This window comes from Musca vetustissima, unplaced genomic scaffold (assembly GCF_032173495.1).
Source record: "Musca vetustissima isolate MV318-11 ecotype Yass unplaced genomic scaffold, APGP_CSIRO_Mvet_v1 utg63570, whole genome shotgun sequence".
NCBI classification, from domain to species: domain Eukaryota; kingdom Metazoa; phylum Arthropoda; class Insecta; order Diptera; family Muscidae; genus Musca; species Musca vetustissima.
The window spans coordinates 61,450-74,741 of NW_026881340.1; the positions used below are offsets into that span (position 1 = coordinate 61,450).

At 37.8% G+C, this 13,292-nt stretch overlaps 1 protein-coding gene across 1 annotated transcript; it reads right to left on the reverse strand.

Annotated features, from left to right (window-relative positions):
• Positions 1 to 3,266: 3,266 nt before the first annotated feature.
• On the reverse strand, positions 3,267 to 12,505 carry LOC133327316 (SANT and BTB domain regulator of class switch recombination). Its single transcript, XM_061535881.1, has 8 exons — positions 11,724 to 12,505; positions 11,364 to 11,652; positions 9,174 to 9,445; positions 8,859 to 9,102; positions 8,666 to 8,803; positions 8,389 to 8,611; positions 3,699 to 3,939; positions 3,267 to 3,639 (listed from the first exon to the last, which is right to left on the reverse strand). Exons 1-8 carry the CDS (start codon positions 12,503 to 12,505, stop codon positions 3,267 to 3,269), a joined length of 2,562 nt encoding a protein of 853 aa, XP_061391865.1.
• Between the last annotated feature and the right edge of the window lie 787 nt (positions 12,506 to 13,292).

Genomic DNA, 13,292 nt, shown 5'->3' on the forward strand with positions numbered 1-13,292 from the left:
GTTTGGAAATTCGCTATTATGTGTACTAAATTTGGTACAATTTGAATTTTGGGTGAACCAATAGATCTGGGATTTAATGTCGACCAAATCGATTATTCATTTAGCTTTAAACTAAATTCACATGCTCATAAAATATTCGCCTTGTGTAAGGGACATAAAAGAAGGAGGGAACCAACTAGTCCCATATTCGGACTTGATCTAGGCTTGGTAAAGACAGTAATTTGTATTAAGTTTGGTTCAAATCGAATAGTGCCTTCACCTGATATTGATAATAATAATAAAAAAACAAGAAATATATAAAAATAAATAAATAATGTTGATATATAAAAATTGAAAATGATGACACTTTCGTGAGGGTGGTCCCCAGAAGGAGTAAACCAATGAGTCCCATCTTTGGACTTTTTCTACACTTGGTGAAGATAATAGATTGTGCAAAGTTTGGTTCAATCAAGGTACAAGAAGAAGTGGACCAATAGATCCCATTTTGGGACTTGATCTAGGCTGAGTAAAGTTTAAAGGTTGTGCAAAGTATACTTCAAATCGGACATTTCATTCGCCTGATATTGGATTTGTAGATATTGAAAATGTTGACCATTTGCGGGGGTGGTACCAGAAGAAGTGGGCCAATGGATGCCCACTTCGGACTTGATCTAGGTTTGGTAAAGGTAATAGGTTGTGTAAGGTTTGGTTCAAATCGGACTATTCGATTTGAACCAAACTCGCATGATATTACAAAATTAAATTTCACCAGAATTTTGACTTTGTGTGGGAGGTACCATAAGGAGTGGACCGATAATCCCCATCTTCGAACTTCGAAACTAAGTGTGGACGAAATATTAGGATATGCAAAGTTTGGATTAAATCGTCTATTCCCTTCGAGAGTTCCCAGCCAGACAGACAGACGGCAGAAACATGGATTCTAAAACCAATATTTCGATGAGACACATTTTCATTTTCACCGTATCAAAGTATATATGGGAAATTACAAAAATCTTTTAAATTCCTTGAAACTGAGGTTTGCAAGGTTATAACTCGCGAAATATGAACATATTGCATATAATTTAAATTCATTTCTATAAAATGTAGTGTTCTTGTCAAAATCTGAAAATATTGGTAATAAATAAAAAGTTGCGTGAAAGCTATGATGGTGGTAATGTAAAAAAATGGGTGAAAATGTGTTGAAGCCAACGAGTTTCTTTGTGTTCCTACCTGATTTGTGGCTAAACTGCATAACGCACGCACATGTGATCAGTGACTATGTTGTAGAATATCCCATGAACAATATGGTTCTAATGCATGCTTTTTCGATACAATCACTGCATTCACCCAAAACTGATGCAGACATTTTGAAGCCGGATTTTCGTTGTTTTTTGAATTTTTCTTATAATTAGGACGCTCATCCAGATAATGGACTAAACTAATTATTGGATTGTAGAACTCGAGATTTTGCTTCGTTTAGTGTATATCTCATGCATGTGTTCACCGTACGTTCTTTGCAATTGGGTTCCAAAGACTAAAATTTGGTGCGTAAATTTTTATAAAAAACATATTTTTTGAGTCTAAAATGAAGAAAGTCCATTCAAATTCCGTGGAACCCCGTGTGATTTTAGTTTTTTTTTTACGTGGCGGATCTAATCCATGTTCAATTCCGCCCAATAAAACGGCGGATATAGATACCTTGAATGTAGGAAAAACTGCAAAAACTTATTTCCACAAATTCGCGTAAATAATCGCGATTTTCTTCGAATTGATTTCACATACATTCATTTTTGTGTTATCATATTCGCGAACCTGTGTGAAAATAGGTCAAAAATATATCGATACGCGAATAATATGCGTATTTTATCCAAAATCGATCGTGGAGGCACATCCGCGGTTCTTAACCGATCCTTTTAAAAAAGGTGTCCTTTTGTGTATTTTCATATGAGATTACTGAAATCGGATTTTTAGTAATTTTTTGGGTTTTTGCACAGTAAAGTGCATCGAGCGGCACACTTGACCTCTTAATGAAACCTCGAAAAATGCATAATTATTGGAAGAGATTGATTCGGTATATATGAAAACCTCATGACATCAACTGATTTCAACTGATTTAAAGGAATTTTGTAATTTCCCATATACCCTCATAAGGCTGAGAGTATAAAAATTTACCGTAGCATAGACCGATGTTGATGAAGGTCCCTAACGTTAACCGTCCGAACACATGGGCGCTGGTCTTGTCGCTACCGGCCACTGGACATTGTCATAGTGGTCAAATTTTTAATAATTATATATTTTATTTTTCCTTAAAATTGTATCATATTATCATAATATTTTATAAAAAAGTATATATAATATATCGATACTCGGAACAATTGTCACATTTAAAATTTAAACATAAATTAATCAATATTTTATGTTAAAGTGTGTATACAACATAAAAATAAAAACAAATAACAGCATATGACGATAAATGTCATGAGCTGTGATTTGATTTTGCATAATTGCTGAATAATTTATCTTCTTTTGTGGTCTCATTTGAAATTCAAATTTTGTTGCTGTTGTTAAAACAATGATTTATTGCAGATTGTTTTTTTTTTCATAATTTTCGGTGAACTTTGATGGTATTATTGAAATATAATTATTCATTCTAATAGTTTTTCGGCAAAACTTTCAACTGTGGGGGAGTGTTTTTGTTTGTAAAGGTATCCGAAAATGTATTTAAATGAAAACAAAAATTCCAATTAAAAATAGATTTAATAATTTATTTCTTTTTTTGATAAATGTCATGCCTCGCTGAGTCATTGATAGAAATTATATCAAATAAAAAATAGAAAAAAAAATTATTTGGAAATTAAAGTAATTGATTTGAATCATTGATTTTGTGGTTTGAACTATTCAACATTGAAATGTTTTGATGACATTTGCAGTGATGGCCCCAAAACCCTATACTGCTGCTAATGAATTCTTGTGTAGGTGTGAGAAAGAGAAAGATACACAAGGACTCGTCGTCATGGAATTAGGATACTTTTTACAAAAATATTGCTCATTTGATTTGACTAAAGATCTGAATTTGAAAAATGACCTGCAATAACTCAAAAACTTATCCTATGGCTATATAATAATTTTCCGAATAATATATTTTTTAAAGAATTTCTTAAGAGATTATGAGCCACCAATGGTTTATAAAAAACCAACTTTTTGGCGGGAATAGCGTTATTTATTTATGTATATGCTTTAATTTATTTAACATAATTAGTTATGCATTTCTTTTGTTGTTGGCTACTCTACTGACCACCGCCACCACCATTGGCATTGTCTGCCTTTTTACGTGAAGCCTTTACCGACAATGATGTCATACTGCCACCGCAGTTATTACCATTCCCCTGAGCGTTGTTGGCCGTATTCCCCGTCGAGTTGTTGTTGTTGTTGTTGTAGAAACGTTGTTTCAACTGGTCCTTCCATTCCTGTTCCAATTTAACATAGATGCCACCCAATGGCCGGTTCGGTTTGTTGACATTGACATCGGTGCCATTCTTTTTTCGCACCAGCGCAATAACCTGTTTCATTACCTTCTCTTCGAACTCGCGTTGATTATCTTGATTGCTGCGTGCCGACAATTCGCCGGACCAATAGCGACCAGGATTTAAAGGTTGTTTGCTGTAGGTTAACGAAAAATGTGGAATCACATATTGTTAATCGATTTATTTCATTGTTACCTCTTTCGATTATTCTTCTTGTTGTAAGTCTTTTTCGGTGCGGTAATTTTACTATCGGATGATTCACAACCATCACTGCTACTCGTCGAAAAACTGCTGCCATAATCACCTAATCCAAATTTACGTGAATTGGCTCTTAGATTTTCCAAAGTGTTGTCGGTACTTTCGGTTTCGGTGCTAGAGTCAGCGAAAAATTTCGATGATGCCGGTCGTACACGTCTGGCAATGCGGCCGTGGGATTCTTGAGAAAATGAAAATGAAGATTATTTTATTTACGGTCAGATATGGCATTTTATAATTATTATGATTAGATTGTTGAACATAAAATATGAATTTTAAATACCACTCAAAATACATAATCGGTCGAGACCTTTATATGGGTGCGTGGTAGATTTTTGTCTGCAGGTTTGTTACCCTTGAGATAACACAATAGCTGATTTTGTGTCTTCCTTGCCTACACAATTTGGTAAAAGACAGCGTTGGAAACCTAGTCTTGTCTATAGTTGTCATTAAAATTTTTTTTCCTCTGTTAAAGTCTTCCCACTTCTTCACAAGTAGTGTCTTGTTCTACAGACCAACGACTTCGAGCATGCGTTCGGTTGTGAACTCGCTGCCACAACCTCTGTCGAAGACAGTTGCCTTTTGTAATGGAGGAATGTCAAATTTCCTCTCCAGCTTGAGTTTGATTGTTACGTTTGTCGAATTAGATAATACACCTTGAATTGCAGCTGGACAAATCGAAAGGTTGCCTCCTTGCAGCTGGTGATCCAATATTTTATCTTTGATTGCATCGAACTCCTTCTTAAGAATCTCCTGTTTCACTTTAAAGGTCGCACTATTTTTGCTCGCTGCCACAACCGCACAACCACGAAGACACTTGGCTTTTGTAGTTAAGGTTATTCCCATTTCCTCACCAGTTTGAGGTGAAATTCGTTCGTAGATCCAACATCTAATTGTTGACCGCATCCACCATTTCCTTATGAGGTTCCTGTTTCACTTTATGGGACACACTATTTTCGTCGATTACTGTGTAGTAGGGCTCGACTCTGTAGAACCTCCTTGTGTAGTACCTCTTTCCCATAAAATGGCGGATCCTTACCAGTTGTTACTACAATCTTCCTCTTTTGTACAATTTGGTTAGTCCTTTTGGAAGTCATGGTCTAAATGGAAAATTCCGATACAGCGCTCGTCTGCTCGATACTATAGCCAGTCTGCCGGCCGCAGTCGATGGATTCCCGAGGCAGTCTCGTTTAACTTTGGGTAAGATGATTTTCTTCTTTGTATCAGCCGACTGGAAGTTCTATTTCTACATTGCGGATTTTGATATTTGTCTGCTCTTCCGGAGACCTAATCCTCTTCGCCGCTTTCTAGGAAGTGCACGGAATATCAGACTCATCCTTCTGGACATCAATCTGCAATTCGCTCTTGTTTCTCCGGTTTAGTCTGGGCAGTTCCGTTTCTGTGTCCCAGATTGCTTTCCTACTTCCCAGGAAGGTATTGTTTTTCCGATTTATCTTGATCAGTTTCCGCCTATGTTTCCCAATTTGCTTTTCGCCGCTTCCTTGGAAGCTCAAACTTAACCTTCTGGTCATCCGTCTGCTGTTCTCCTTTGTTTTTCTTTGTAGGTTCGTCAGCTCTTCCGGAGACCCAATCCTTTTCCACGCTTTCTAGGAAGTGGAGGAAATTTCAATGTCAAACTCATCTCCGGCCAGTTTCCGCTTCTGTGCCCCAGTTTGACATTCGTCAATTTTCCGGAGACCTAATCATCTTCGCCGCTTTCTAGCAAGTGGAGGGAAGTTTAGACGTTCGTCAGCTCTTCTGGAGACCTAATCCTTTTCACCGCTTTCTAGGAAGTGGAAGAGTCAAACTCATCATCCTGGGCATCAGTCTGCAATTCGCTGTTGTTTCTCCGGCCAGTTTCCGCCTCTGTGTCCCAGTTTGACATTCGTCAGATTTTCCGGAGACCTAATCATCCTCGCCGCTTTCTAGGAAGTGGAGGGAAGTTTAGACTCCTCATTCTAGGCATCAGTCTGCTCTTCATTCTCGTTTGTTCGTTCTCCGGATGTTTCTGCCAGTTTCCACCTTTGTATCTCAGATTGCCTTCCTGCTTCCTAGTAAGGTCTTGTTTCTCCGGATCATCTAATCAGTTTCCGCCTCTGTGCTCCAAATTGTTTTTCGCTGCTGCCTTGGATGCTCAAACGTATCCTTCTGGGCATCCGTCTGCTCTTCAATTTAGATTTTTTTCTTTGTATCAGCCAACGGGAAGCTCATTTTCTTCTTTGCGGGTTTGGCGTTCTTCCGGACACCAAATCCTCTTCCTAGGTAGTGCAAAAAAGTCAGACTCATCGTTCTGGGCATCAGTCTGTTGTTTGCGTCTGGTTCTTCGGATTATCCTGACATGTTTCCGCCTCTGTGTCCCAAATTGCTTTTCGCCGCTTCCTAGGAAGCTCAGTCTTGTCCTGCTCGGAATCCGTCTGCTGTTCAGTCTTGTTTTTCCGGATCATCCTGATCAGTTTCCGCCTTTGTGCCTTCTTTCTTGTCGTGAGCTTGGCAATAACCCAACTTATTTACTTACTTACTTAGCTGGCTTGTTACAGAACGGTTGTTCCATAAGCCGAGCTTAAAAAAGATTTCCAAGCGCGTCGGTCTTGTGCGCAAGTCCACCAATTTGGAAGACCACATTCCAAGACTTATTTCTTCCATCATATTATCAGTCTTAGACAGTTATATCGGTCTAACATGAATTTTCTGACTCGAGTTTGAATTCGAGTACCCCGCCTGTCTAGGAAGGTTGGATCGAGATTGGTTCTTGAATTCAGATACATTTTTGCCCCGTAGCCAGATGCCAAGACACCCGTATCTATAAACCAGTGAGCAGTATAGTCGGACGGGGCCGACCATACGATACCCTACACAACTACCAGGGAACTCTAACTTTCTGCCGACGTTTATTCTGAGCGTGGGCAATATTTCGTGATAATTGCACCCTCTTGCCCGATTTAAGATCGACAGCACCTCTTCCTTACACTGACATATTTACCGAATATTCCCAAAATTGAGTACAACTCTTCAATTACTTGTTCAGATCCCCTTGTGTTGTGATGTTCGGATTATAATTGTGGCCTATAGATCGTCTCGAAAAAAATATAAACAAAAATTAAGTTTTCGGTCCACTTCATCCCAAAATTTTGATCTGATCATCACCAAAAATTATACCCGATATCCCTGACCATACCTGGATCCTCATTGAACATTTCAAAGCGATCAGCGCTATATTTCCGCCCTCTAGTGTGGTATTGGGTTACTAAATAATGTCTGAATACGTAAGCTCCTGTAAATATTTAAGTGTAACTCCCACATCTGAGTACATACGACCATATAATTGGTATCAATTTAAAGGTCAACTAATCCTCTTGAACACACTATAAACTTCTCAGGCCTTGGTCCTTCAGGGGCAAATATATACGCCATAGAATACAAATTTTGTCATTTTTCACACAAAAGTCAAATATTGACCGATCATTATCAAAACAGGCATGCTTATTCATTGGCCCGATCCCCTTCTCTATGCAAAAATTCGCGGTGTTTGGGCCATAATTGCGGCCTCAGGAGCGACCAGAAAAACCGACAAAAATAAAGTTTTTGGTCCATTTCATCCCCTAAATATTAACAGATCTTTTCCAAAAACAATAGGGGTCTTCATTGGCCAGAACCCATTCTACATGCAAAATTTCGTGAAGATTGGTCCATAACTGTGGCCTGTATCGTGTTTACAAATTATAATGGACAGACGGACGGACGGACACACACATGTCTAGATCGACTCAGCTAGTCGAGATATGACGATCGGTATACTTAAAGGTGGGTCTAGGACCAATATTTCGCGGCGTTACAAACTTTTGGAGCTGCACAAAGCTATAATACCCTGACAACATAGTTGTGTATAAAAAATGCGATGCGTACGATGACGACGTTATTAAGTCCTCTTGGTCCGAACTTTTTATATCCTCCATCATGAGGTGCTCATTCAAAATACCTAAAATCTATTTGGACTTTTATATAGGGGGCTATGTTTTGGCAAATTTTTGGTAGACCTTGGAAGCTTAAACCGTTTGCTGTTCGTTCTTGTTTTTCCGGATCCTCCTGCCAGTTTCCGTTTCTGTGTCCTAGATTACTGCTACTATTTTGCTGTTAGCTTGCTCACTTCTTCCACCATCTTATCAGCCTCTTCGCTCATCCGGCATTCTAAGACAGTTAGTCAGTCGAACTTGAATTTCCGAATCGAAATTTAAGTTCGAGGATCGAGATTACTTCTCTCCGGTGGTTCTTGAACGACACCGTTAAGTTCAATCGGTCCGAACTTTTTATATATTCGTAATGAAGTGGTCATTTCAATTGTCTAAAATCTATCTGAGCTCTTATTAGCGGGCTATATTTTTTGTAGAAAGACCTGATTTTACTTATGACCTTTTCGGCAGAAAAACGTATCCAAAATCCCTAAATGCCGAATAATGTTGGGTACCGTTATATGAGAGCTACGCGAAAACTTATGTTAATTTTTATAATATTTGGTAGGGTGATTTCCTATCCTATGAGAATACTAAATACTAAGTTACAGCCGACTCGCATGAAAACCTCTTAAAATAATCAAATTACCGAATATTATGGGTACCGTTGTTCTTGGACTCACCATCCGGATTTATGACTGGCAATAGCCCTTGACGGCAACGTTGCGGCATTAGCGATAAAAGCATCCAGCGGGATTCCGTTTCTCCACTCGCCATAGTTTCCAACATTTTCGGGGGAGGACAATCACCTAGAGCATGTCCCTCAGTGGCCAATTGAACAATTGATAAAATGGAGCGTTCACGATCAGTTTCCACAAGAACGCTATGTTCACGAAATTGACAACCCTAAAAATATATATTTTTTAATTCACATTTTTCTCAAAGATTACGAAATGTTACATTTGGTCCCGGTAAAGTTTCAAAACGAAATGCCTGTTGACCACAGCAAGGATAACGGCCAGCGGGGCCAGTTGTACGACCATCAGTCACCGGCCCCAGAAATGTTGGCGCCTCAGGATGATAACGACACCAAGACATCTGGAAAATGCATAATAGTCTGAGTTAAAATTCTAATTATGGCACCCCACTGTACCTGATAAACAGGAAAATACATTTCGCACAAACAACAGTACAGGTAGTGGGCATGACCCCATAATTTCCAATAGACACGACGCCATGATTTCAACTCTTTAAATAACTGGGCAATGTATAAATTCAAATCCCACATGGTATCACGAACATGATGACTTATCAGCTGACCCCAACGATTCAGCCGCACATTACCCTGTATACAAGGGACATAGGTTTTCATGGTGTTGGTCAGGCAGCGATTGCATCTGAAAAAAAACACGCGGAAATATAAAAAAAAATAATTCTGAAAATTTTGTGCATAGAAAATGTTGCATACTTGGAACAACGAAATAATCCAGCCAAACTATAATAGTGACCCCTTAATGCCTCTGGTTCTGGTTCACATAAACTCTGTATTAGTTTCGTCCACAGCCTTGGTAATAAACGATCCTTTTTGTCACGCACCATTTCCAATTCGACATTTGTAAACATATCCGCCAGGCGAGTGATAATCGAATCGTTGAGGCACGACAGATTTGTAGAGGCCTTAACGACTTCTCCCAGACGCGAGTGGCAAAAGCTCAGGCAATCCAATAGCAAAGGTTCCATCTATAATGTGAAAGAAAGTCATGAAAAGAAACAGCAAAGCTCGAAATATTAGTCGTGTAATTTGACATTTCGGGTTCTTAGAGGGCAATTCCCAACTTTTCATATTTCTCTAGGTACCGCCTTTTTTGGGCTGCTGTTCTCTTATTTTACAAGCGATACTTCTATTAATAGGCATTTCTGAATTTTTGAAGATAAAATAGCAAACTTCTTTCTGTCCAATTTTTGGTATTTTCTTGAGCCAATATGTATTTTTTCTAAATTGGCATTGGTTCATATTTTAACCCTTTCAGTGTCAAATAAAATTTTTGTCGGAATAAAAATCTAAAAGTTTGTACTTAAAATCATATAAAGGCATATAGTTTAGAAAAAAAGCAATTTTCATTTTAACCCTCGGACAGTTTCGTCTGTTTTTCAGCAAAAACAAAAACATCAAAGTTAACGGTACATAGGATAACCGAAAAATCGCAAAGAAAGAGAGAATTTTTAAATGTCGAATATATTCGACAAAAACACTGAAAGGGTTAACATGGACCCGCTCCATTTTCGGCATGTTAAAGATATAAGCCGAATTTTCCAAACTAAGCGTGTACCATTTTTTATTTGATTTTCTAAATCCTACCAAAATTTCTGGCATAAGGCTAAGGGTTCCGACCAGGTCTTTGATCGATAAGAGTAACTTCAGGTAATCGATAAGAAGACCTCAAGGCCTTCTACAAAAAAGTCCCACAGGTCTTCGATAAGAAGACCTACAGTTCTTCGATAAGTAGATTTCAAGTCCTTCGATAGACCTCAAGATCTACGATGAGAAAACTTTCAGCGTCGATAAGAAGACGTTTATGCCTTCTATAAGAAGACCTTCAATAAGAAGACCTCCACTTCTTCTAAAAAAAATACCGCCAGGTCTTACGTAGGAAAATCTTTAGGTCTTTGATAAGTAGTCTTCAAAATCTTCGATAAGAAGTCATCAAGGTCATATATAAGACCGCCACGTCTTCGATAAGAAGAGCTTCAGGTCATCTATTAGAAGAGCTTAAGATCATCTATAAGAAGAGATTCGATAAGAAGACCTACAGGTCTTCGATAAGAAGACCTACAGTCTTCGATAAGAAGACCTGCAGTCTTCGATAAGAAGACCTGCAGTCTTCGATAAGAAGATCTCAAGGCTTTCTATAGACCTACAGGTATTCGATAAGAAGAGCTTTAGGTCATCGATAAGAAGACCTCCAGAAGACATCAAGACTCTCGATAAGAAAACCTCAAGGCCTTCTAAAAGACCTCAGGTATAGGTCTTAGATAAAAGAAGAGCTCAAGGTCGTCTTTAAGAAGACTTCCAGGCCTTATATAAAAAGAGCTTAAGGTCTTGGATAAGAAGAGTTCGTGGTTTTAACTAAGAAGACCTTCAGGTATTCTATAAGAGGGCCTCCACGTATTCCATAAGAAGACCGATAATAACGTCCAGGTCATCGATAAGAAGGCCTATATTAAAAATTAGTTCCTTATCATCAAAGAACCCAATTTCGGGATTCTATCAAAAAATATTCTGCCGAATTATATCTCACCCTCCAGGAAACTGAAATTTACAGTCACTTCGGAGGGATATATCGACAAATGGACTTATATCAAAAATGTTCTGCACAGATTTTTCTCGTCCTGTAATTTACATCAAAGATTTTGCTCACCCTTCCCGGAGTGTCAAATTACAAATTAGGGTTCCGCACTTAGAGTATGTGGACTTATAATTCCCTAAACAAACAAAAGCAATAGTCTCTTCGATCTTGACCTAACTTTGGATATATTATTCCAAAGGCAAATTTTTAACCAATATTGACAAAAAAGAAGATGGTGAAGAAGAGTTCTGTTCGCATTTCCTTTTTATCTTGAAGGTTGAGGTAAAAGAGAAACACGAACATGTCCTTACCTGTAAAAAGCTGGCCGATACCAATATGGGCACCACATTATTAACATTCAAATTTGGTGGCCCATCAGATAGATCAGCTGCACTCGATATGGAATCCGATTTTACCCATTTCATAAGCCAATCGAATATTTGAATATCGCAATGTACGGATATGTCCATGTCCTCTAATTTTTGACCGGCAGTAACATCGGCAAAATAGCCCATCTTGCTGACTAACAAACTCTGAGGACACTGGAAATCTTTGGAGGTGTTCTTAACCTCATCGCAGACATGGATTATGACCTCGGGTCTAATATATAAAAATATATTGTTTTTAACATTTCAAAAATAATATTTTTTTATTTGAAATCAAATACTCACTCCTTTTTGTTGGATGGACCCGTGTGGATAGTTGTCATGGTTTTTGCCACACTTAATGTTGTCGGAGCTTTGACCGATGATTTTGTAGTATTGGTATTCGACTCCTTGCCTGTTGTTGATGTTGATGCTTCAGTTTCGCCTTCTGTGGTATTTTTTGCTTCAGTTATAGTTGTGAATGAAGCTTTGCCGGTCGTTTCTTTACCTTTGGGCTTTAAGCGGTTATTGTAATTAGCCGGCAATGGTACGGGACATATGAAGGGCAACACGGCATCCAAAATACCTTCATTGAGTATGAAATCTAATTTTTCATTTAATTTCGGATGTAAAGTTCCATCAGAGCCGGGATGGCTTGATTTTGCCTTGGCCATTGTTATTGAATTTTGTCTGCGCAAACGGTTTATCTCAGTCGTAAAACCACCACCACCACCACTTCCTCCACTACTACCAGTACTGGGACCACTGTCTGTCACCTCATCGGTGATATTTGTTGTTTGCCTCGGACTATTTCGATAACCAAATAAATCATTTACCAAACGATTATTGGCCAATTGTTGAAAATCTATGGACTTCTGGGAATTATGGGATTTTGAAATTGCACCTGTGTTTGGAGTTTTTCCAACGCCATGATGATGTTGATGATGCAAGTGATTACTACTATCCTTTCCGATTTGTGTCGTTGTCTGAGAAATCATGTCATTGACATGACAGGACAGATTTAAAAAATCCAAAAACTCATTTAAATTGATTTCCTTTTCAGGGCTGCCACTTTTTGTATCACACATTATTGGTATTTGGTGATTTTTAGAATTTTTATTATAATTTGAAGACATTTTAGTGCAATTAAATTGAATCTTTTGATTCACAAGAGATGGAAATTTACTTCAAATAAAGTTTTAGGCAAGGATGTTTGTTTAGATAAACAAATATTGTGCTACTTAGCAACGGACACCATACATAAAGGTTCGTGTCTGGGCTAAGTGAAGGAATTGCGAAAACAACTCTGATGCAAGAATATTGAAAAAAATTGGTGTGTATATTTTAAAATCACGGGATATTTGATATTGAAAATATCATATAATGGTAATTAGGTATTTTTTCATTCTCATTCGGCAACAAACCTTCGTACCGAAAACTATCAATATTGGTCAACTTTTTACAAGAAAACCCCATACAACGATTGCTTTCAAATTTCGATATTTTGGGCGCGTTTTTCAAACGAATTGGCTACAATTTTATATTGTCAATATTGGCCCAACTTTCTGGCTAAGATAATAATATAACCGTTATAATATTTTTAAGGGGTTATGACATGTGTGAATTTTAAAGAATATTTAAAGAATAGGCATGGAGGTTAAAAGAATCAAAATTTTGGTCAAGTTATACGCCTTCCAATACATAGATGAGTGCAAAAATACTACAGTACCAAATTGTGTATACAGTCCAAAATATTTCCCTTCGATATTGTATTTGCTTTTGTTGATATTATACTTTTATTTTTCGAAAAGAATGTAATATATCTCCCGAATGCAAGGATGAAGCGACATGAACTTTTGTTCATATCGTATTTAG